Source organism: Anomalospiza imberbis, chromosome 15, assembly GCF_031753505.1.
Source record: "Anomalospiza imberbis isolate Cuckoo-Finch-1a 21T00152 chromosome 15, ASM3175350v1, whole genome shotgun sequence".
NCBI classification, from domain to species: Eukaryota; Metazoa; Chordata; class Aves; order Passeriformes; family Viduidae; genus Anomalospiza; species Anomalospiza imberbis.
The window spans coordinates 7,838,728-7,864,002 of record NC_089695.1 but is presented as its reverse complement, the minus strand read 5'-3'; the positions used below and the strand labels follow the sequence as shown (position 1 = coordinate 7,864,002).

The 25,275-nt window shown below is 43.9% G+C and overlaps 1 protein-coding gene and 1 long non-coding RNA gene across 2 annotated transcripts; both read right to left on the bottom strand.

The window, feature by feature from the left end:
• Nucleotides 1-7,221: 7,221 nt before the first annotated feature.
• LOC137483346 (interleukin-5-like) lies at nucleotides 7,222-15,940 on the bottom strand. Its single transcript, XM_068206336.1, has 4 exons — nucleotides 12,765-15,940; nucleotides 12,561-12,593; nucleotides 10,273-10,452; nucleotides 7,222-9,983 (listed from the first exon to the last, which is right to left on the bottom strand). The coding sequence occupies exons 1-4, from the start codon at nucleotides 12,942-12,944 to the stop codon at nucleotides 9,885-9,887; spliced, it is 492 nt and encodes a 163-aa protein (XP_068062437.1). The 5' UTR covers nucleotides 12,945-15,940; the 3' UTR covers nucleotides 7,222-9,884.
• Nucleotides 15,941-18,804: 2,864 nt separating this feature from the next.
• LOC137482979 (uncharacterized) lies at nucleotides 18,805-25,065 on the bottom strand. Its single transcript, XR_011004298.1, has 4 exons — nucleotides 22,206-25,065; nucleotides 21,891-21,923; nucleotides 20,750-20,890; nucleotides 18,805-20,128 (listed from the first exon to the last, which is right to left on the bottom strand). It is a non-coding gene; the product is annotated as an uncharacterized lncRNA (long non-coding RNA).
• Nucleotides 25,066-25,275: the final 210 nt, after the last annotated feature.

The following is a 25,275-nucleotide window of genomic DNA, read 5'->3' as shown; positions in this document are numbered from 1 at the left end:
CGAGCTCCGGCCCCGCCCCGCCGCCCGCCCGCGCTTCCCCCGCCGGGTCCAGCGCCGGCCGGCTTCCAGCACCGCACCACGGAGGGATCCAGCCCCTATCCCGCCGGAGGATCCAGTTTCTATCCCATGGAAGCATCTAGTCCCTGTCCCACAGAGACATCCAGTCCCGTCCCATGGAGGGACCCAGTCCCCGTCCCCCCAAGGGATCCAGCCCCCGTCCCGCAGAGACATCCCGTTCCCCTCCCACAGCGGGACCCAGCCCCCGTACCACAGAGTGATCTAGCCCCCTTTTCAGGAAGAGATGGTGGAGTCGTCAGAGCAAGTCCTGTGCACGTACATCATAGTGCACCTAAACCAGGGACCAGCGTTTGCCAGGTACCCACCTGGCCTCAGCAGACCAGTGGCAGGACCAGGGGGAATGGCTTCACGCTTAAGAGAAGGATAGGATCCGATTAAATATTAAAAATAAATCCTTCCCTGTGAGGGTGGTGACGCCCTGCAACAGGTTGCCCAGAAAGGATGTTCCATTCCTGGAAGTGTTCAAGGATAGGTTAGATGGGGCTTGAAGCAACCTAGTCTGGCGGAAGGTGTCCTTATTGCAAGGTATTAGCACCTTTAAGGTCCCTTCCAATCCAAAACACCCCGGGATTTTGTGATTCTATGATAAAAGGTGACCAGTGGTATTGTCCCCTCTTATCCCTCTTGCAGGAAGCCTGAGGAAGGGAAATGGCAGCACGACAGAAGGCTACTGAAACCATCAGGATTTCTCTGTAACTGTATGACAGGGAGATTAGATTTTCACCCAATGTCTTCAAGGTGCATTTCATTCAGCAGAATATTAGAGCATTTTTAATTACTTCCATCATTTAAAGGAAGGTTTGTAGTCATATGCAACAGGAATTTATATTGGGAGAGAGGTACAAAGATGCATGGGCAGCCGAGACAGGAGTGTGACACCACTACACTGGCTGCCTGCTCGGGCAAGTTTTCTTCTTTTAATATAAAGATAAAAGAAAAGCCCCAGCCTGATTTTAACTGCAAGGAAACACCCTGTAGGAGTCCTATGCTTTCTCTTAACTAATGATTTTGTCTGCTTGACACACTTAACTTGTGGTAGGATCCTCCAGTCAGGTCTTTGTGCTGAGAGAGGCACCATTCACCACTGAGATTTCACCATAGGTAAAGATACAACATATTAGGTAAATTAAAAATATAATCAAAAGAGAGATACTAGATATTACTAGACAAATATAAGCCAACATAAACGTAGCCTGGAAAAGACAGAAGATATTTGATGTTTCAGTGTAAATGTCATCTGCAAAAATAATCACACCACCTCTTATACAACATAAATATTGACAAAAAAAGATTATGCTTTTGAGTTACAACCTCCCATGGTTTGCTTTGACCACTTACCCAGCTTTAGAAAAAATGAATTCTGAGCTTCCTGGTTTCACAGGTCTGCACACGCCAAGTGCATCAAACACCTTAAATGACTGAATTTTGAACAGTAACATTTTTTTGATCTATGACTTCTTTGAGACCCTTACTGGCTTTTTAGTCTGTATCTTGTCAGAAATTGACATCAGATACCAAATAAATAGACCTAGAATAGAAATGCATGAAGGAAAGTTAACAACCCCACCCCTCAATCTCCTCTTTTTCCCTCATGTTTAAACCCAGACAGATCCTACATAATGAAACCTAATTGACCTTTCTATCTGTGTCCTGTCCCACATCTACATGGCACGTTTCCATGGAGCAGGACCTGCCCAGCCTGGGATGCCCTATGCTTGTTTGCTTGTTTGCTATCTTTCTGCTGAAACAAGGAAATAACTTGTGTCTCCACAATGTTATTGAGTGTCAGAGTCCTCTATATCACACTTACAAAACCTTCTCCTTATTAAACTGGCTCCTTCCTCTCATTTATCCCACTACACTAACCACCCTTTCAGCAGCTTCCCTAAGGTGGCAAGAATATACATTTACATTTGTCATGTATAAAAGTATAATGAAGGAATAATCTCAGGGAGTCATTAAATGGTTGGCCATAAAGCCCTTCTGCTCCACCCAGTTAATTGCCCAAGAATTTCTATAATGTCAACATCTTTATTCTCTGCAGAATCATAGCCCTGCTTCAGCCTTATTTCACAGGTGTTTTACCTTGGACACCTTTCTTTTCGTATTCCCTCCACAAATTGCCAATTCCCTTGTTTTATCAGTAAGCTGAGACACAGAGAAGCAGACCACTGACATATTTTATCACATTTACTTGATCCAGGGGCATCCCAAGTCTAGGACTGATTGTTGAATGCAGAAGTAATATCTAATAGTATCTTTATTTAAAACCAAATTAAATCCCAAACTGATCCTCCAGCAAGCTGTGTTTGTTATCCTATGACACATACCTCTCCCCCTCAGCCAGTGCCCTGAGATAAGGAGCTCCTAGGAAAACTGCAATTTAAGTGATGCAAAAAATGTGACCTGGATGACATCAGCCATGGCATGGCCTCTAAGGAGGGAGATTATGGATCAGATACAGAGGCTCAAACATGGGTCTTTTTTCTCTGGCATCATTGCTCTTCTTGTTTAAGCTGCTCGGGATGGCTCTGATCCTGTGCTGAATGGAAGAATTTGTAGTTAATACTGAACCCCATGGGTTCCATGTGCCGTGGGGTGAACCTGAGGCTCCAAACATCCAGAAACACTTGGAGAAACTGAAGGTAAAGGGCAGAAAAGCAGCACATTTCAGTGCAGGCATGCTTGTCAACGTGGGTACAGACTAAAGAGCTGCATTCACCTCCAGGTGAGCCTCGGGTTCTAAATCTCTAAGGTGTCTTGGGGGAAAGAGCTTGAGCACTGTACCAAGTGCTCATGACAGTCTTTGCTTTGAAGATTTTCCCTTCCCCTGTGAACCCAGCCAGGGGAGAAGGTCCACAGTGGGGATTGTGTGCTCTGACAATGCGGAGAGGGGGAGATGGAGACAGGGAGAGATGGAGTTGGAGCTGCCACAGAAAGCTGCCTCTGGTGACTTGGTAGTGAGCCCAGGGAGGCAGCAGAGCCCTGGGTCTGCATGCCCAGGCAGTATTTGTTGGGGGGGGGAGTGAACAACCACAGGATGGAGCAGGGGTTTGTGGAGGGGAAGAGTTGGAGCACAGTGAGAGGGAGCCTCTTATCTCTTTCCTTGTGGCCCTGGCTGCTTCCTTCCATCTCTGCATCAGGACCTTCCCATGCCCACCAGCCTCAACAGCCCTTCCAGACCCCACTCTATGAAGGTTTGTTTGTTCCTCTTTTCTACCTGCTTTAAGAGAAACCTGCTTTAATTCAAGCCCTTTCCAATTTCCCCCCCTCACCTGCCTCTGTCCCCTTTCCCCATCAACTCAGAAACAACCCTTCCTTTTTGTAGCAGGACTTAAAAAGTGGGTGCAGAGCTGCTCCTATAACCTAGACATTGTCATGGCTCCCCACTAAGGAGCACCCAACTGCTATCACAGTTTGGTGACTGAGGTCATCTGTGTTCAGGAAATGCCTCTTCCTCCCAAGGGGTTTCCAGGTAGAGGGGGGTTAATGCAGAGTGATTTTTTTTTTTTTCGGGAGCAGGGATGGAGCAGCCTTAAAAACTGCCAAGGGGCAGCCAACCAAAACGAGCTGCTGCTGGGTCAGAAGCTGTGAGGGTGCAGGGCTTGCTGCAAGCTGTTTCCATTTCTTATAAATGCCTATTTTACAGAAAGGAACTCTGGTTGAAGCACATGCAGGAGAATGAATGTCAGAAATGTTGAAACTCTGCCCAGCTGGCATGATGTAATCGCAGCAAGTGCTCTGATCTGCAGGCTACAATAAATATATCCTGGGATGGGCCATTTACAGTTTCCTGGAATTGGAAAGACCTATCTCAAGACTCAAAATTATTCCAGTTCTTCCCAGTGATAACACAGCAAATTTTTTAATTAGACCAAGCAGAGATTGTGCGCTTGTTTTGGTGGGAATAAAGGGAATTGCAAAAACTTCATTTGGGGTCTTGGACTTTCCATGCTCCTTGAAGGAGGACACAGACATGTCATGAACAATTTGTTCACAAATTTTGTGAGCTGCAGGCACCTGGCAGCTCTGGCAGTTTTGCTGACAAAGGTGCAGACCTGCAGCAGCCTGAGCTCCTTGAAAAAGGCCAAAGAGACTTGGACCCTCTTACATGGGTCTTCACCCAGGGCACAGTGGAGCAGCTGTGGGACAGTCAAGGGGCTCTGCTGACCCGGCGTGCCTTGGGGTCCTGGCCAGTAGCCCCCCAAGTCAAATGGGAATCCGTGCACTTGAGACTGCTGGAGTCCTTCCAGTGAAGCTGGGGCTGAGATCAGTAGAAAAAAAGGTGAATTGTGTCTTCAAGTTCTTTAATTTGCCCTTAGAGTATCCATCTGAGAGTGTGAATGGACCTCCTGCCCGACTAGCCTTCTGCAGAGCAGGAGTCAAGCCAAAGGGACATGGAGCACGTGGTGGGCAAGGCTGGCTGTGCTCTCATCTGGCTCCTGGCTGGGAAAGCTTGCTCCATCCTGGGCTGGAAAAGGTGCCAAACTTCCCAGCTGTCGGAAGGGAAGGACAGGCCAGTGCTGTGGCAGTGTGGTGCTGTGCCTCCAGCCCTTCTCAGGGGCAGCCAGGGGCTTCTGGGGGCTCATGGAGGCCAACCCCAGCTCCTGCCCAGCCCCTGGCTGCACCTCCTGCCCCTGCCTGCTGTTCCTGCCTGGAACAGGCCTGCAAGCAGGAGGCAGGGACACCCTGGGGATGGACGCTGGCCCTCCAGGAGAAGTCAGCTGGAAGTGGAGGCTGCAGTGCAGTGACCTGTGAGTGTTTCACCTCTGCTGCATCTTGGAACGAATGCCTGTTTTGTTTGAAATAGCGTGTCCTTGTCCTTGTGCAAATAGGGTGCCAAAAGGAAGTGGAGGCAGGATGCAGTGGGAAGGGGGCTTGTCCCAGCTGGGACAGACTGTGGGTGAACAGCAGGATGGGACCTGGGCTGAGCTGGGCTGCTGCTCCCAGTGCTGAGGGCAACCCTGGTGGCATCAAAGATCTTGTAGGACCATAGAAAAGAGCAAAAATCATAAGCTAAAACATCTGAGTTGTATTCCCTACATTTTAATTATTGATTGGCTTTTAACCTTGATGCCAACTGCAAACATCTCTGCCCAGACACAGACCATGAGGGAGAAGAGCAGCCTTAACATATAATACCACAATTTACACGAGCAAGACTCAGATTTGGTGCTTGAAAAATATCTGCCTGAGGCAGGTGTGGTGCTCCTGTCCTGCTGGGGTCAGAGCAGTCACAGCTTCACTTCTGGCTCTCAAGTTTTTGATGCTGTCAAAGCGGGTGCTGTAAGCACTGGTTGTGTCCCCCCCAAGAAAAAAGGAAAAGCCAAGTGGCACATCCAGCTGGCTGCTGGTGGAGGGAGCTGGGACTCAGCTGACCCGTGGCTGAGGGACAGCGGTGGATCTGCAAGGAGGGAAGGACCTTTTGCAACCAAGGAATGGGGGGCAGCACCTCTCTTGAGCGGCACCCAGAGAGGGGGACCCTGGGGAAAGGACCAGCTGTCCCACAAAACTCCTTGTTCAAACTCATTGCCCTCCCCTGTTTGGTGGGAGTGATTTTTTCTGATATAAACACAGATTTAATTTTTTTATTTTTAACATCCTCTGCAGTCCCAGTGGAGATTCCCAGCCACGAACTCGCCAGCTGTGGCTAAAATCTCAGATCACAAGTGCTTTGTTGTCCCCTCCCTTTGGTTTTTTTTTTTGTTTGTTTGTTTTTTGTTTTTTGTTTTTTTGTCTCCCCTTGTCTTTTTTGTATCCGCCTTCTTTTTTTGCGTGCACCCGCTTTTTTTTGGTATCCCCTTTTTTTCCTGTCCTTCTTTAAGTCCCCCATTTTTTCGTGTCCTCTTTTTATGTCCCTCCTTTCCCCCCCCTCCTTTTTCGTTGCCTGTTGCTTTCGTCCTTTTTTCTCCCCTTTTTGCCCTGCCTTTTTTGCCCTCCTTTTTCTTCAATCCTTCCCCCCTTCCCCTTCTTTTTTCCCTTCATTTTCCTGTCGCTGTTGTTTGTGTGCTTCTATTTACTTATTTACACAGTTCGTTCGTTCGTTCGTTCGTTAGTTAGTCCGTGTGGTTCCGATGTTCCGCGACGCTCCGCTACCCTCCGCTCGCTCATCCCGGTTCTCTCCTCCCGCCCTGCCCAGTTTCGGTTTCCTGCGGGAGCGGCGGCGGCGGCGGGAGCGCCTTCCGGGAATCGGCGCTGCCGGCCGCGGCCGCGGGAGGGCGCTGCCGCGGGGGCCGGCTCGGCTCGGCTCGGCTCGGCTCGGCTCGGCTCGGCTCGGCTCGGCTCGGTTCGGCTCGGCTCGGCTCGGCTCGGCTCGGCTCGGCTCGGCTCGGCTCGGTTCGGTTCGGCTCGGCTCGGCTCGGCTCGGCTCGGTTCGGTTCGGTTCGGTTCGGCTCGGCTCGGCTCGGCTCGGCTCGGCTCGGTTCGGCTCGGTTCGGCTCGGCTCGGTTCGGCTCGGCTCGGTTCGGTTCGGCTCGGCTCGGTTCGGTTCGGCTCGGTTCGGCTCGGCTCTGTTCGGTTCGGCTCGGCTCGGCTCGGCTCGGCTCGGTTCGGTTCGGTTCGGTTCGGTTCGGTTTGGCTCGGTTCGGCTCGGCTCGGTTCGGTTCGGCTCGGCTCGGCTCGGCTCGGCTCGGCTCGGCTCGGCTCGGTTCGGTTCGGCTCGGCTCGGTTCGGTTCGGTTCGGTTCGGTTCGGCTCGGCTCGGTTCGGCTCGGCTCGGCTCGGCTCGGTTCGGCTCGGCTCGGCTCGGCTCGGCTCGGTTCGGCTCGGTTCGGCTCGGCAGGGATGTTTGGGATGCTCGGGAATTCCAGCGCCCTGCCGGGAATCCCCGCCCGTGCCGGGAAACCCCCCCTCGGGGCACCGGGCCGCTCCGGCACCCGCTCGATCCGCTGGTCCCTGGCCGAGCCCGCAGAAGGAAACCAGACCGGGGCTGGGATGAGTAATGCTGCTCGCCGGGTCAATTAAAGTGTGAAAGGGAAGTATGAAAGGTTATTTGAAGTTAGAGTGTAGTTTCACGTTAAGGGTATGCTGTTTTCCCTGGCCGTGCTAGACTAGACGATTTATATGTAAAACAGAAAAATTGCGCAAAATATTGCATCTAAATTATATAATAGACATGTTATTAATTATATGTTACATATTTTTAAACATAGTCTAGAACTCCCCAGAATATTAGCATATACTATATATAATATATATTATACTTTAAATACAGTAATTGATTATACATAATTCAGCACATATTTGTACTAGCTATATGATTTCTCTTTTCCCTGGGCATGATAAAAAAGATGATTATTTTGAACTTTTTATATAAAGTCATAGTTAACAATAAAGTGCAGCTGGAGCAGCACTTTAATGCTGAAACAGGATCCAGGTGGGTCGGAGGGCAGGTGTCTGCAGTGATCTGCGGGCACAGTGACCCAGACAGAGCTCCTAGTGTCTTCAGAGCTCTGAAGTTCCTTTATTTTTGCTGACCCTGAGCTCGTCCTGCTGCCCCGTGCCAGCAGCGTGGTTCATTTTCTTCTCGTGGGCAGTTTCATCACGCCCTGGTCAGGCTTTGCATGCCCATTTCTCCTCGCCCTTCCTGGGTGTTCTCCAGGGCCCGCTGTAGCTGGAGCCAAACCAACTCATTCCTTTTTCTCCACTTTTCGGCCCCTCTCGGGTGCACGCTCTGATCCCAGGGAAACCTGTCCAGGGAAGTTCCCCGTGAGCCCTCGCCCGCCTGGGTTTGACTTGTGTGTGGCTGCACCCGGGGCTGAACCGCTGCGCTGGTGTCGCCTTGCTCTTCAGGGAGGGACTTTGGGCTGTCACCTCCGTCCCGCTGCAGTGAAAGCCGAGGCAGAGCGTTGACACGGATGAGCCCGGCGGGTTGTGCCGCCCAGGGACTGCCTTCCTCTGGGCGGCACTGGGGCTCAGGGGTTGCGGTGGGATGCGCTGAGCGCGAACGGGCCTCGGGCTCAGCTCAGGAACGGCATCACTGCCAAATGGGGCACTCGAAAGGAACGAGGGAGCTCCACGCACCAGAAGGAAGGAAAGCCCTGTTTAAGGGCTCTCCTGCCCGAAAGCTCTCCCGGCAGATGCACGGAGCGTTTCTGGTCTCCGGTTGCCACCTGCCGTCAGCCGCCCGCCGCCGCCTCCGGCTGCTGTGCGAGGCTGCTGTGCTTTGGGGATTGAGCTGCGGCAGGTGAAGTGTCTGACACACCAATGTCTGCACGAACAACTTCTAAATAATGATTTTGCTGATTAACCCTTGCTTCGCCAGCAATTGATCCTGCTTTGCCAATCTTATGGAGCAATACTGTGAAAAACTGTATTTTTCGTTCATAAAAGTTGGATAACTCTAGAAAGCACTGGGAAAATCAGCATGTGGCAAGAAAATGTTTTGTTTCTGCATATTTGTTCTGTCATCACAAGAGTCTCACCTATCTTCCCCCCAGTGTTCCCGAGGATGCCCCTAAAAAAGGAGCAGGGACGCTGACATGTCGTATCAGGACATGTCTGACACAGGAGTTTGGAACCCATCAAATCAAACCCCTGGCAACACGGCGACAAGTGCCTTGCTCATCTGCTCAGCTTCTTTTTTCATGACGTCAGAATTGGTAGATTTTCAAAGAAGCTTCTCCTATGATCAGAAACACCGGTGGAACTCACCTCTCTATCTGACCAAAAATCTCTTCTCAATTTTGTTCTTTCTCCTATATATCTATTTTTTAAGAAATTAATTTATGCTGGGATATTCATAGGAAAAAAAGCAAACATCATCCAGGGACCTAGAGAGAACATGTGAGCTCAGCTCTGTTACAGAGGTGGGTACCTTAATGGACTCTCTGGTTTTTAATTCATGTATCATTGGAAATAGCTTTCAGTAATATATTTGCTCACTAACCTCAAGGATCTAATTCCCCTGACTGATAACTAGATTTCCTGAATAGCTTGGAAGAAATCAGAGGGAGAAGAGAAGGGAGAAAAGCAGAGACAAACAATTATTCACTTAATTAAAAGTAGTAAAAATACAGAATAAATATTTTCTCCAAAACCCTTTTGTCTATAAAATATAACTTAATTGAAGCAATATAAATAAATTTGTACTGTTCTAAATACTCCTATCCATTAACATTATAAAAAACCCATTAATTCTCTAAGTGCTACGTGTTCGGATCCTTACAAATCTTTAGTTGTCAACTTTACACTGATGTACCAAAGCTGCAGGTAAGAGTGAAACCCCAGGATGTGTTTCTCAGTGCTTATGGAATAAGGAGGTTCTGTGAGAGCAGTAAAACATTCCAGTAGAAACCTGACCTTAAACTTCGAGGTTAGAAGGGTATTCCGAGTGTCCCATGTTGCTGCTCCCCTGCACTGGCCCGGTGTGCTTTCCAGGAAAGGCAAAGGGGACAATATCCACATCCCGTGTCATCTCTCACTCGGTGCTGGTGGCACAGCAAGGCCTGGGGGCCAGCTATGGTCGGATGAGGGGTGTGCTGTGAGCCAGCTGCTCCTGCTCACACCCACCCCTACTCAGTCTCCCTGTGACTCAGAAGTTAACTCTTCATGAGAAACACAGATTTTATGCCTAGTCAGGTCCTTCTGTAATCCCCTGCATGATTTGGTTTATCAAGCATTTAAATGTTTGTCTCAAAATACAAATGCCATTTTGCCACCAAATGCTTTGAGATGCCAAACAGGAAGCAGTGCAGTACCACTGACACTGAAGGTGTGCCCTGCCAAATTTTGACGCAAAGGAGGAACACTTCTTAAACAAGGAAAGATTTTACTGCTCATATAAATTTACAGCAATTTTAGAAACTTCTAACTCTCCCATTTTGTGTTTTTTAACACTTTTCGGATGAATGTCATCAGCTTTTTTATAAATATTGTTGTGCTCCTTCTTTCTGTATCACATTTCCCCTGAAAAATGAAGCAAGAAAATGAAATTGTTTAATATGTAATCATTATGTAGAGCTTTTTAATCTAAAAATCATTTTATAAATGATGCAATTTTTCTTTAATTTGCTTATCACACATATGAATCCTTGTTTTAGAAGTGGATCAAGCTGAATATTGGAACGAGGGAAGGATATAAGCATGAAATAATGCCAGGATTTATTCTTCCATGTACTAAAAACAAGCCAGTAAGAAATTACTCTCTTTTGTAGATGTAAAGACTCGTTTGTGAATTACAGATCTTATTTTGTTACATCTCTGCTGTATGATCTCTGGCAGACAGCAAATAAATTCCTACCTCTTTTGCCAGGTTTGGCATGAGCCATTGCTTCAGTATTGCAAAATTCTGGAAAAAAGCACTGAATTTTTTCATAGCTGGATTATTTTTCAGCTGTTCCGTTCCTTCGAAGATTGTGCTGATACAATTCACATCCTGAGATGGAAGAAATAGAAAAATTGAGATACAAGTGTTCGTAACCACAAGCTACAATGAGTTTATTAAAAAGCATGGTGACTTTTGCCCAGCTGCCAGGGTGGCAAATGCATTCTTACTGACTTTTGGGCTTGAGTTTGCAAACAACTTAGGCGAGTGTGCTTCTCTGCTCTAAACATTTATTTACTCTGCAGAGAGAGATCTGGCAAAGGACAGTATCTGCTGGTGTGTCTTGTAATGTCCAGATGAAAGATGTCAGTGTCCAAAAACTCAGCCCTGCCTCTTCTGAAGCCATGTGAAGACCGGTTTGATTTCTCACATCTGCTCCTGTCTCTTCAACACAAGAGATAGAAAACAAATTAACTTGAGGTTGTTCCAAACATTTACCCCTGTGACATCTGACACCTGCGTGCCAGGAGAGGTGGAGACAGGGGTCACCTTCTCATTTCCTGGCCCTTGTCCCATCCCAAGGGTGGCCATTCTGGTCTTCTGCCACAGAGCAGTCACTGGCTTTGGTCTCCAAGGTCTGGACAAGGCCACCAGAAGGGGGAGAAGGGATGTGGGATGGAAGCCAAGCAAAGAGTGATGGATGATGGTTGCACTCTCCAGTGTGGGGTTGTTTTGAAAGAGATCAGCTAAACTCACTGTCCTGGATTAGGAAAGAGAGGAGAGGACACGACGATCAGCAGCAGGAACAGATTTAGATGTTATGGGAGAAGAAAGTGATGAAAACTGAAGAAAAGCCTAATCACTGAAGATTGGAGGAAATGCAGGCAACTGCTGAAGGTTAGCATTGCACCCACGATGTTCTTGACCAACATGTATCTCCTGCTAGTCATTCCTGGATGCTACATGATGAATAAGATACTTTTTTTCCCACAGCCTTGCCTGGGAAGCCACATCCTTCTGCCACTGACAAACAGCAGACACAGGGACACTGAGGAAGTCTCTGTCACCTCTGGACCCAAAGAAAAGGTGAGAGGGAAGCAGCTCTTCCCCTCAAAGGAGAGCTGGGCACTGGCACAGGGGTCTGTGCTGGCACCACCAGGGACCCCACCAGGAAAAGGGACAACTGAGCTGCCATCGTTGGGCACTGCTGATTCTGGGTCAGAACTTCAGAGCTAAAGCCCCAGCCTAGGAAGAGAGCTCCTCCGGACAGGACAGGACCCAGAAAGCAGTGACAGAGCTGGGAAGTTTACATCTAATTTGCAAAGAATGGGCTGGATTGGGATGGAATGGGATGGAAACCCTAACCCTCCTGTAGCTAGTTTAGAGCAAAAATGGGAATTATTCTGCTCCTTCAATAAATCAGTGAGTCAGGTAACATTTCCACAAATAGCCATCTGGCCACACTATTAGCAGTGCTAGACTGTGGTCTGTGGAAACCAGGATTCTAGTAGATGCACAGCAAAGAGAAAAGTCTCATTAATGTCTGCATGATGAGGGAGTCATTTAAAGTTATCCAAAAAAGAAAATCTGAGAGGGGATAGGAGAAATTTATTGGAGATGCAAAAGAAGATGGGAAATGCATAAAGGGGAGTTTGGTCTTTAAGACAGACCCTGTTCGTGGACAGCCGGTCACAGTGTGCTGTTCAGGGGGCATTAACATCATCCTTCAGAGAAAATGAGCTAATACAACTATTTAATTCACTAACTGATGGAAGGAGTATAAAAAGCCATTTCTAGAAATGGACTAAATGAAGCAGACTAAATGGAATGATTTTTCAGACATGCAAGCAGGAAGTGTGATTGAATGCGTTCTTTCCTTTTTAGCTGTATCTCATTCAAAAAACTGATCCAGAAAATCATTCCGTGTGTGTGTGTTCTGCAGGAGATTTACAAAAACATAGCACAAGTATAGTTCCTGTCCTTTTATATTACAGCATCTTTTTTTGACTCATCATTTGATTGGTTTTAATAATGTTTTTTTATCTAATGACACTTTATATCTTATAATTAATTTTATATCTTATAACAGCTACACTTAATATAATTGTTTGCTCGTAAATACAAATAGAGTATTTTAGGAGACAATTTAAGAACTACCTTAATTTCTAGTGAAGAAATTAACCAAAGAAGTTTTATTTAAAAAAAACCCTTTTACTTACATCTATATTGTTGGGAGTTTCAATCCTCAGATTCTGAAAAAAAACATATTAATTCAGCCTTTTAAATATCTTCTTCATTAACACTGATAAAAATATAATAGATAAAAAACATAGGTTGTTTTACTTTCAAAAAAGTTATATATTCAAAAACAAGAGGATTGAGTATATTAAATTTTAGACTAGAAAAATGGAAATTTAATTTACCTGAATGTCCTTTGTCATCACTGCACACATTTGCTGTAGTAGTGTCAGTAATTCAGCCATGCTGCTCCTCTGGGGAGCAGCAGAGATGCCTGCAGCCAGCAGGAGAAGGTAGAGATGGGTCTTCATCCTGCTGATGTGATCAGAGAACCTGTAAGTGGTTGTGAACCGGTCCTCTACCATTTTATGGTCTCTACAAGGAAGTAACTGTTTAGGTTGAATTTAAAACTGGTAAAAAAAAAAAAAAAAGAAAAATTTTAAAAAGCCATTCATTGACACTTTCTGGAAGAGAAAGGTTCCAGTAAATTTGGTGTTTAACCTTGGGACAGCCTCCTTACCCAGTCAGCTTTTCCATGGAAAGTACATAGTAAATATACAATGAGTGACTTTTCAACTGAAAATTAATAAAGCATAGGATGACCCAAAGCATGACCAAGCAGATACATCACTTCTCTAGAAATTAAAACTTCTTTGTTCACAGAGTGTGATCACGTGCTGGACAATTGGAAAAAGACTGGTATAAGAAAAAAACCCCAATACAACCCCATGGAAAATATGTGCCCCATTGCCTACAAAGGAAAAATTACAGCAGTTGTCCAATATTGGTGGCAAAATTGTGACAAAATTCAGCTATTCTGTAAGAGTTAATTAATTTACAGCAGGAGAAGCCACTGCCCTGGAGCATTAGGGTGGCCCTGGGGAAAGGCACAGCAAAGTGGCCCTTTTTGGGTGGGAAGGAGGGATGCAGGATGTCTTGAGCACATCACTCTGGACCTCATGGGCACAGTCAGTGCCCCAGAGCTGATTTTGTATCAGGACAGTGGGGCCCTGACTGCCAGTCTAAGGTCTTCATTAATTGAAGGCATTGTGGTGTGTTACTTGGCCAAATCAGCCAGTGAGTTGTGTTTCCCTCTTTCCTGGAGGGAAAGCTGGAAAAGCTCCTTTGTTACTTCTTTTTAAAAAGTATGATGTTATTTTACAGAACTGAAGGCAGCAGCCATGGTGGCTGCAGTGTAGCCCCGTGTCTGCAGATCCACTGGCTCCACTCGTGGGGTCTGATGCCACAGCATTTCAGAGTAAGCATCTCAATATCTAAATACTTTGAACTGGGGAAGTCAAAACTCAGTAGTGGTTATGTGGCTTAGCTCAAGCTAACCTGCAAACTGGCTGCTGCCTGCTTTGCTGTATCTGTTTGTCCTCTCTAACAAGATGAGGGGTTTTTCCACACTCCACGCTTATCTGTAGAACTTTCTCATCACACAGCTCTGAGGATCATATCCTTGTAGGAATGTGGCAAGTAATAAGGAAAAAAACTTTGTACAACGAGGAGGTAAAACATTGGCACAGATTATCTGGAAAAGCCTCATTCCTGGAAGTGCAAGACCAAACTTGGGTGGGGGTCTGAGCAAGCTGGTCTAGTGGAAGGTGTCCCTGCTCATGGCAAGTGGTTTGGAACTGGATGGTCTTTAAGGCTCCTTCCAATTCAAACAACTCTGTGATTCTGTGGGCTCTACGTAAGTGCTTCTCTGGGAGATGCATAGAACCTGCCTGGCACTACCAGTTTCCTTTGGCCTGAATTTGTAAGCAATAAAACTGAAAAGAGTAAGACCCACTCTTGGCTCCCTGTGTTTTTGGTGTTTCACAGCTTGCTGCCTTTGGTCTCCTTCAAACTCATACTAGTTTGCAGGCAAAGCCTCCTCTCCCCTTTGGCTGGTACCTGGGCTGCACCTGCCAGCCAGGCTGATGTTGGACCCCACCGTTAGATACCGCTGTGGGCAACTCAGTTTCAACTCAAGGTTTGTTGGAAAACCCCACTTTTTTCACCTTTTCTTTGACCAACAGTTGACCCATCCACTGTAGCATGGTGTTTCCTGTCCCCAGTGCAAAGGATTGCCCATGGGGCTGCTGGACACTGCTGTGTCCCCCACCTCAGGCCTCCCCACGTCAGGGCCACTTAGCGCAGAGAGAACATCTGTCTCCAATTCCATTCCTGGCCAGCAAAACTGCCAACAGATCTTGTGTCAGGCTTTTTCTTTTCTTTTCTTCCCTCTCTCACATTTGATATTTGCAACCACTTCTGCAGAAGCCCAGCACTGTCCCAGAACTTTATATGACCTGTATGACTGTTCTTTGGTAAACTGAGTCTGCAGGAGATAATTCCCAGTTCTGAAGAATTCATGGTATTTTTGTTAAATACAACAGTAGCATGAGCTGGTCTTTCAGCTTTTCCCAGCTCTAAAGGAACAAGATTGCTCTTTCACTACTTGATGTTTTACCACTCTCTCTGCTTGTGACATACTCCAAAATCACTGTACTTTTCAATGCAGTGATTTTTCCTTTTCCTCCACTTTCCCCCCTGTTTTGCTTGAGGTAATAGAACTGCTCAAGTGCCTTTTTTTCTCTCTAAGCTGGCTCAGTGTCCCTACACAAATCACAGTCCCACCTCTCGAGAGGTTCATTATTGTACAGATGATTTGGGGTTTTGTTTTCAATGTGAATGTAGGGTTAAGAAGTTGAAGATATATGTAAGAAAAAATAGGGCAACGTGAGCAACAGGTCCTGACCTCAATACTGTAATCTCTGTCCAGAAGGACAGTTGTGGAATTTGTCTGCTCTGGGAGTATGAGCAGAGTGAAGGCACCACAAACACAAATAGAACTGGTAGGAATAGGAATAAGAATAAGCAAAGAAAATATTTCAGAAGAAACTCTGGACACTAGAGTAGCAGACAGCAAGTGCAAATCCACACTGCTAGATTTGTCCAAAGTATCTCTATTTCAATTTTGAATGATCTGGAGGATGGAAGAGAAGTGAATAAATAATCTAGTCAGTTAATTCATGACTTTTGACACTAATGAGAAAGGCATTTTGGTGGGAGTCAGGGTGTGATAAGTGTTCACATTAGAGCTGGTTTAGGAATACTATCAAGAAAATAATCAGATGAGGCTGAGTGTGAAAATAAAGTTATCCAAAAAGCTGTGCAAGGTGCTGCTGATTCCAGCTGGGATCATCCCAGGCAAGGGCTTCTTTGAGTCAAGAAATGCTGATGATTCCTGCAGGTATGTGCCTGCATGAGGTTGATGGACTCAGAGAATGCCTTGTAAGAACCGAGCTGCAACTCTTTGTAGGAGCTGGTTTTGTTTTTTCATGTAGATGCATGTGAAGTTACGATATTTGGATAAGGTTTCTTTACTGGTGTGAGTACAAAATGCAGCACTGCTATGGTACAGTATCTTGTGCCTCCCTAGACTGCCAAGCTCAAGAAAATGGAAATTTCTGGAAACTAGGGAACAACTCCTGCAGAGATGCTCTGGCGTGCTTTCTCACATAGTTATGTTTCAATATTTTGTGCTGGGAACTTAGCTTAAAGCCAACCATTTGAAATGGAGTTTTCTCTTATCCTGATAAAATTTCTGATCCTCAAACTCATCCAATCTCCTGGGGTTGTAGAACCTGTTTTAAGCTTTAGTGATACTCTTATTTGTAACAGACAGTAATGGAGAGAACCCAGGTGAGTGCAAAAATCAGGTCACTAGGAGGGAGTCATATTCACTATATTTAACAAATGATTTTTTAGCTTTTTGCTGCCTTTCAGCAGTACATGCCTGTTGTGAGGGTGGCTGATACAGCAAGGTAGGCAGCAAATGCATGTCTGAATGCTCTAGCAGTGAGCAGAATTCATGCTTCCTACAACAGACAGTAAAGATAAATGCCTGGACTTAGTTCTTGCATCCCAAAGTAGTGCTGCTCCATAGTGCTGCTCCTGGAGCATCTCTGTCCCAAAACTGCCCTGGTGATTCTATAAAGGTCACTTACAGGCCAGGGAAATTGTGAAATTTAGTGAAGACTGGTTTTGACCTAAATTACATGAAATAAAACCTTTTCCTGGGAAATAGGCTGTTGGGAGACATTTTATTTACAGTTCTGTGACAGTCCGTGGGAGTGGCTGCTTTCTGGAAACAATATGTGCAGTATCTGGCCAGTTTTTTTACAGCTCCCTTTTAGCACTGGACACTGCCATCAGTGGGGACCTGTCAGATCCTATTCTAAGACCAGCTTGACTGAGCTGTTGCACAAAATGGGATGCTTCCTATAGTGAAAAATAAAGGCAGAAGAGAAAAGACAATGGAGGGAACTGTTGCTCAAGATTCAGACAAAATGTGGATGTCATCTTCTGCTCGCTCTCTGCCCTGGGCTGGAGCAAAGGCACAGCTGCTGGCTGGCCCAGACTGTATTAGAAAGCTTTTAAGCACCATGGAAAATGCCAGTGGAATGGTAGCCAGAATAGTGAAATATTTTAAAAAACCCTGACTCCATTGTCATGTATCTCCCTGAAGTGCCAAGGCAGAACAGTGGTAGGATGCTTATTGCTTCAGATCTCAGGATTTCCTTCTGGCAGCTTTAGCATCTCTTCTGTTTTCTAAAATCCTTTGGCTTCCCTCACCATAAACGAAACTTGTATGAGCTCAGAAACCTGTGATTATGATATTTTCAGCCCAAACCATTCAGTATATTTGTTCTTAAATGTTTTCTTTGTTTTCTGATTTTTACAGTGGCAGCGATGCCCTGGCTTTCAGTACCCCCAGGGTCACACCCTGCAGCAGGAGCCTGCCTCGGCTCCAGATACCCTCTGCCCTCAGCAAGACCTTCGTGAGAGCAGGCTCTGCCTAGTTTGGATGGATTTTTTGCTTATACATACTGAAAATGAAAGTCTTAAAAGGCTTTTCCTCTTCACTCACAGGGTAAACAGCATTGTCTATATTGCATGTGAATTTTACAGTTTGTATAGCCAATCTTGCAGCTTTCTCTGTTCTTGTGTGTGCAGCTTTTCCCTGCCAGGGCTCCTAAAAACCTTCTTCATGTGTCTGAATGACTCTGGTTTGAAAGACCACCTTTCTTTTGTCCTTTGAAAGGACTTTTCAATATGTTGACAGCATGGTAAATGCATAATACACCATGTTGGCAGCACACTAAAAATGCATTTCTGCCACTCAGGCTACTTTAGAATGCTCCTGAGGATTCCAAATTGTTTTATAATCCTGGCCACTGCTATTTCTGAAGAGCACAGAGCATAAAACAAGAATTACATGTGCTCCAAACTCTGTTAACCTGTGCTAATGCAGGAAAACACTTCCAGAAGAACAAAATGGAAAGAAAAGAGATTTTGCTGCGTGGATGGACCCACTGCAAGGTAATGAGACAGAACAGTGAAAGAATACACTTTAAAGTATGAGCTGACCTTATGCAAAGTTGCATAATTGTAATTAGAGATGTCTTCTGCTTAATTAGCTAATTAAACTCCAGTCTGGGTATTTAATCACTTAGTAGCATTTCTTTGTGCTTATCTTGTGAGGTTTATCTTGGTGTGGGCGAGCATCATTGTCCCCAGTGCAGGTAGCTCACACTTTTAGCAGGTTTTAACATGTTTTGGAAGGAAAGATGAGTTCTTAGCATGACCTGTGTTAATATTACAATCGCTCAGCAATGGTTGGTTGAAAGGGGTTTGTTTTGACTAAGATTATAGAGCTTCTGCAAACTTTGTGGTAAAATGCTGCCTTTGCTCCTACTTTTCAGTTTTATGCAGAAAGCTGGAGTGAAACATACAACACTAGAAAAAAATTGATGTTTCCCAGTCTTGCCTCAATTTTAGCAGCTGTACATCATTAACAGTTACTTGTGAGAGCTGATGTTGAACTACTTAAATACCTCTTCTGTGTGAGATAGGTTTCCCTGCTTCCTGTGTTTCTCTGGATGCATTTCTGATTCCTTGGGAACTGTGTCAGAAGGGCCCTGTTTAGAGAGATGCCTTCTCATGTTTGCTCATTCAAAGTTCATTGTTTTGTTCTTGTCTGCTCTTGCTAAACCTCCAGCAGTGACTAACAGCGTGGGCAAGGTTTCGTGGGACAGCGGTCTCCAGGTTTTCTCATTACCACTCTTTGCTCTGGAGAAGATTTATTAGTTTCAACACTGACTGGATTAGCTACTCTGTCACTCTGCTAATACTAACATCTGGATTTATCCTAGCTTTTCTCAGTCAGGAATCTCTTTGATGTGCACCCTTTCGCTTCTTGTAAAATCATATCCATCTGCTGCAATCATCACAATCCGGATGGTTCCTTGGACATAGCTATGCTTGATTACTTAATCCTATTGTTTATTTCAGTAGAGATGGCTACAACTTTCCAAAAATACATCTATGCCAAGTATTTTTCACTTAGAGGTTACACAATGTCTAGCTGGGCAGGTCTTCAAACTGCTTCATGCCCCAAAAGCCAGCTAAGTGAATCAACTGTGTTTCATTTGGAATTCAGGGAATACTTCCATACACTAGCAAAAGGGTTATTTTCCTCTGACACTTCAGGTTCTAGAAAAATGCCATCTTTTTATTTAGGAAAAGTGACTTATAATCACATTCTTCATAAAAATTTCAGCTTTAGGCAGCCCTGAGTAGAAAAACCAAACAAACAATCCAGCCTAAATTAGACAAGCTTTGCTACCACCACTGTGTCTGTTTGATAATTATCACTATATTTCTATGGCAATAACCCAGAGACCCACTCAGGGTTTTGTTTTGGCTTTTCACTGAGCCAACAACACTAATTCCTGACTCTACTAAAAAAATTTGAAGATACCATGGTTGGAAATACATTTGGAGTAATATTAAAATAAATATGATCTGCTGACACTCTAAATATTTTAGTTAAATAAAGAATGTGTATCATGCACGTATAATGCAATGCAATCATGTTGTAGAATTACAGGGAAACACATTGTTCTCAAACTTAATTATGAATATATTTAAAAGACAGCCTTCTCTCCTTTTTATTCCTGCCTTCAGATGGTAAATATTTGACAATTTTATAAGTGCCTGCAGAATAGTACATCAATGGATCTGACTCTTAATCTGTATATTTTGATTTTACTCATATAGCCTTGACTAATACTCTAGTTATTATAGTGCACAACCTCCACAATAGAATATTATTATTATAATACTATTTTATTATTTTATATATAATATTTTAAGTTATTTTATTCATTATCACTTTGAACATTAGGGTAAAAATATAGAAGCTCTCTATAAATTAAATAAATATGCTAATGATTGCAATAAGACATAAATATCTGATAACTCATATATAAAACATTCATGTTAATGTTGTGGCATCTCTCTGTGGTTCTCTGTCTTCCATCAGAACCAGCTCTAGTGTTGGGTAAGTGTTGTCACCAAGTACTTGGGGTGCCAACACCTGCCATCAGGACTCCCAGCAGTTCTCGTTCACCTTCTGGAAATATCTCTTGAAGATATTCAGGGCTGTCTGTAGGGTCTGGTCTCTCATTGGACAGGATATGATGTTCTTGGGTTGCTACAATAATGATAAAAGCAAAAAATAGCAAAAGGTAACAGTCAAACATAGAGGAAATAAGAAGAGCATATTGCTGAGAAGGTGTTGGTGGTTGTTCAGGGGGATGTTTAATCAGAGGGAAAGAGATCTGCATGAATGAACAGAGAGAAGACATTTGAGTATTGGGAATACTTCTTCCTGGCTGACTTTGCTTACTGAGATGTGGCTTAGGGGTTTTTCTTACTAGTGTCCTGGCTAATGACAAGTCCCAGGATTTGTCTACAGGTGATGCATCTTTTAGGAAACTCTAACTTCCATCCAGACTCTATGAATTCAGGTAATTCCTGTAAAACCACTACGGAGCAGCAGCCATAATGCTCAACACTGTGAAACCAAGGGTGTTGTAGTGATTTTGCAGAGATGCCATGAAAATTTTGCTGTTGAATTTAGTTGGCCAGGATGCTGATACGATTAATTTCATGTTTTGAAAACAAGTGAGTGGTACATTCACATAATTTCATATTTTTACCTAGGGTGTACCTAATCCAGCCAGGGGAGTTGGAACTAGGTGAGCTTTAAAGTCCCTTCCAACCCAAACCATTCCATGATTCTGTGACTATAAATAATTCATGAGAAACTTACTGTATGTGTTTTCTGTAAGGTTGATGTTATGTGATTCATGTTTTTCTCCATCAGAGAAATATAGGTTCTTGCTCGATTATTCTTAAAGGAAACTTTCAGTCCTTCTATGGTTTTTTCAAGTTGACAAGGAACATGACTGCACTAAAAAAAAATCAAATAACAACAAAATTATATTCTGCCAAATTAGTTCACTATTATCTTTCAGTAAATTCAAGAATTATTTGTATGCATAGCAGAAACAGAAATTCTGTATAAATACAAAAAGAGGTACTATCCTATGTTTTCTGGGATTTGATAAAAAATCTACAGCAGGAGAGAAAAGAAACAGATTTTAAAATGTTGTTATAAAGGAAAATAGAGAAAAGAATTGTAAAGGCAGACTAAAACCCACTGGGATTGCAGCTTTATCAAAACCACATTCAGTAGCTGGAAGATGTTAGATCTGCCAACTCCCTCTCCCAGCTGTACCTCCCACATAGGACAGAAGCACTTTACCCCTCTGTCTATATCTTAGCCTTCTTTAAAGCTGCAAGCTCTAAACACTTTTTCCTCTAAAACAACAGGCTGGCTGTTCTTAATTATTTTTCATGAACCTTTTTTCAGTTCATAGAACCTGAGAAATCTGCAGACCACAAACTGAAACCACTGATCAACAGGTTTATTATTTTGGGTAAAATCTTCTTGTGCCAACAAATTGCTTCCTTCAGACACAACTTTATGGTGCTTTATAACACTCAACTTGTTTGTTTGCCAAGAAGTAAGAATATTTTAGTGCTTCAAGTATTAATGCTATTCACCCACCTTTGGTTCTAAATGACAGCAGGTGATGTTCAGGGTCTGCACCTCAGACAGTAATGCAGAGAACAGCTTCAGAATTAATTTCTCTGCAACAACTCCTGAGATTGCCTTCTGCAGGAGTACAACCAAGTCTCAGAGACCATGGTCACAGAATTGGTTATTTATTTCCATTGCTTCATTGAATTTGACAGAACTGCTCATAAAAAATTGGCATATGTATTCCCTTTTAGTGGGATTTGGTCTTTTTTGTAGTGTAACTCTCCTTCCCTCAAGATCTGCTACAAAGCATCATCATTTTTCAAATAATTAACAACAGCAGAATAAAGAAGTTTGAAAGTCTTACCTGAAATTTCCCCTTGGGTACTGGAAGAAAGATCTAAAATTTTTAAAAAGAATATACTGTTAGAAGGTATTTCTCCTCTAAGTGACTGCCACACTGTTAAACATCTTGAACTACATATCATCTTCATCAGGTTTTCTATTTCTGAACTTCCTTTGGGGAAACAATTACCAGCTTCTGAGGGAAGCTTGACACGCAGTGCCTTGAGCATCTCAACTTTAACAAACAAAATACAGGACATACAAACTAGAGTTAAAACTAACCCAGACTTCGTTTTATAGAACTGTAGGAAATGAAGAAAAAGAGATAACGACCTACCTCTTTGTTTGCTAGAGCTACTAAAGCCTCGAGGTTTTCTTGAAATTCTTCTACTGCATCTCCCACTGAGCCAGGTAAGCAGCAACACACCAAGAAAATACAGAGCGACAGCATTTTGGGTTCAAGGAAAGCTGTGTTTGATTTATGCACCATGTGCTGCCTATATATACCTTGAACATTAGATGAAAGGGAAAGTTGTCTCATATAGGAAAAGGGACAAGAACCATCGTGTGAGTTATCATAGGTACTGTGGGATGCCTCAGTGGGGACCGGTTGGGGGTTTCCTTCCTTCTGACATCAAGTAAGGGGAAAATACCTCTGTGGATAAGAGATGTCATTTTATTACATGATATCAAAAACTCATCACAGGAAATAGGAGCATTCCTTCTGTAACATAGATTTTTATGTGGTTTTATTCTTACTTTTGCATCACATAATCAGAGAGATGGAGATCTGAAAAGCTATCTAGTTTTTACATCTCGCTCAGTAATATGCCATCCTTTGTTCAGTGGGACTTTCTAAGATGAACTGAGTAAAAAATACCAGTAACTTCTTAGACATACACAGACCCTAATGCTACTTAACCAGTTTGGATTCTTTATCCTTCCTCCCTCACCCTCACTGTTTGGGGAAATTCAGCATAGAACACATGGCTGGAAAAGGCATGGATTTAATTGACAGTCCAGCAGTGAAAGCATGGCAAGTATTAATGGCTGGAATTAGCTGTCCTGGCATCAGGTGAAAACCTTGTCCCTTAACGTAAGTGGAAAAAGTATCTACTGAAAAAAACCAAAGTGCTTAAAAATGGCTGAAACCTACTTTCAGATGACTGGCAAGGGCTTATGAGAGGGTAACACTCACTCATTAAAAGGTTACAATTTTCCAGCAAAATTGGACAAATCATTCAACGATGTGAGAAGAGTCATCTGGTTTTCCATAGCTACCTGCTTGAGAGGCCCAGAAAGAGAAAAGACCTTGTGCACATTGAATTATCAGTTTCTCAACACATAATTTCATGAGCAGATCTGTTTAAGTTTTGTTGAAAATACTGCTTAACTAAGTGTTAAAATAGTGTTTTTAAATTCTTTAAAATTCCACAAAAAAAAAAAAGCATAACTATAAAGTTAAAAAAGCCATCTTGAAAGGATCTTTTGATCCTAACTGAAAAAGCTCTGGATAAAGCTTTTATCACTAAACTTATGAAACATTCTGTTGTCATGCCACAGCCAAAGAAACACAAGAGGTCCCCAGATGAAAATGTTGGGCTCTTAGAAGAGCATATAGAAATAATAAAAGATACACTTACATTCCTCTGCAGAAATCAGCATTTGGATGCTCTTACAGTAGTTTAGACTGGAAAGATAAAAGTGTGTAACCGCTCTTGTTCTACATAAGTTCCAAACAGATTGACAGATTTCTAGGAGGGATGACATGATAATAAATGTTGCAGGAAAGAGGTTGTGCCTTCTGGTCCTCAGCCTTTCATGTTCACACTCATATTCATAGATTTATAGACTCTGAAAAACTGATAACTGTACTGGTCAAAGGAGAACAATCACAAATGAAGAAATAATTCCCACTAAGCCATCCCACAGCAGCATATACACACACTATTTAGAGAACAGATTTCATATTGGTGGGAAGATAGTGTGTGTGAAACAGAAAACTCTACCAGGAACAGTGCCAAAAACTGTCTCCTAATCACAAACTTTCGCAGAATATTCCGGAGGAGAGACTGGCTACAGAATCAGGGTATGATGCATGCATCATCTAAAGGCAATGTGGAAAAATATTGCCACAGAGAAAGTATTGTGCTGCTGAACAACTGAGTCATAGCGAGGCAGCTACAGGGTAGGAGGCAACACACAAATGGAGTATAATCTGGTGTCTCCTCTCCAGAGGAGCTGTACCGGCTTCTCAAAGCTGGGTGTGAACTTTGGCAATATTTTTACAGGCTGTTTGGCCAATATGGACACTAATTTCCTCTTGTCTCAAAATCTGAAGTGGCCATAGCTTATGTTTTGTGAACCGTTCTTAGACTCATGAAAGGTAGGATTATCACCAGAGTACAACTGCAGTGAAAGCATGAATTGTTGGCCACAAAACCACCTGCTGGCTACCAGCTTCTGATAAGGTCCAGACTTACTTCACTTATCATCTCTGTTATTCATTTTAATTACAGATGATGCTGAGATTGAGCACAAAGGGCTGTTTTCCAAAGTTTGCCTCTGTTACCTAACCATGAACTTGATCTGACACAAGAAAATACAGTATGCATTAAAATATGCTGCCAAGTTATTAATCAATTTTGGAGTTGGCTGAAAATGTAGATAAATTAGATTCCCAATGCTGTCAGCTCGTACAGTGAACCTGAGATGGCTCCCAGCTGGGCAGGTGGGTCAAGGTAAGGGTGCACATGGCACATGAAGCCTGACCCTACGTGTTGTTCTGGAGGGACTCCTGGTCCTCATAACAAAGCTCCAGAGAAGCAGGAGGAAGGGGGAGTCCTCTGGCTTGGACTTTTTTCTAACTGGATGATGAAAAGGGTATAGGGAGCAAAGAGGAAGAAGACTGGTACAAGAGGGCAAGGAGCTCTGTTGGCCCTAGAGAGTAATGAACATGACCAGCCAAAGGGAGTGATTCCCTTTCCTACCCCTGATCATCTCCAACTTTCCTGCAGTCCCAAAAACTGCCTGTCTGGGTTTCAGCTTAGGTGGAGCTAATTTCTTCTCAGTATATGGTACAGTGTTATGTTTTGGATTCAGAATAAGAATAATGTTGATAGTATGTTGATGTTTTGGTCTTTTCTAAGTTGTTGTATCCTAAGTCAAGGATGTTTTTTGGTGTCTTGTGGTCTGCAAGTGAAGAGGTACAGAAAAACAGTGAAGGAGCACGGCCAGGACAGGTGACCCAAACTGGCCACAGGGATATTCCACACCATGGAACATTATGCCCAGTATATAAACTGGGGGAGTTACCTGGAAAGAGGTTGGCATTGGTCAGCAGGCGGTGAGCAATTTTATTTGGCATCAGTTATTTGGGTTTTTTTCCCTATTTATTTTCATTATTA

Excerpts from the sequence above, each read along its gene's own strand:
- LOC137483346 (XM_068206336.1), bottom strand. The coding sequence starts at position 12,944 with ATGGTAGAGGACCGGTTCACAACCACTTACAGGTTCTCTGATCACATC. Across the intron at positions 12,594-12,764 it reads TGATGACAAAGGACATTCAG|AATCTGAGGATTGAAACTCC; the intron begins GTAAATTAAATT and ends GTTTTTTTTCAG. Across the intron at positions 10,453-12,560 it reads AAACTCCCAACAATATAGAT|GATGTGAATTGTATCAGCAC; the intron begins GTAAGTAAAAGG and ends CTTCCATCTCAG.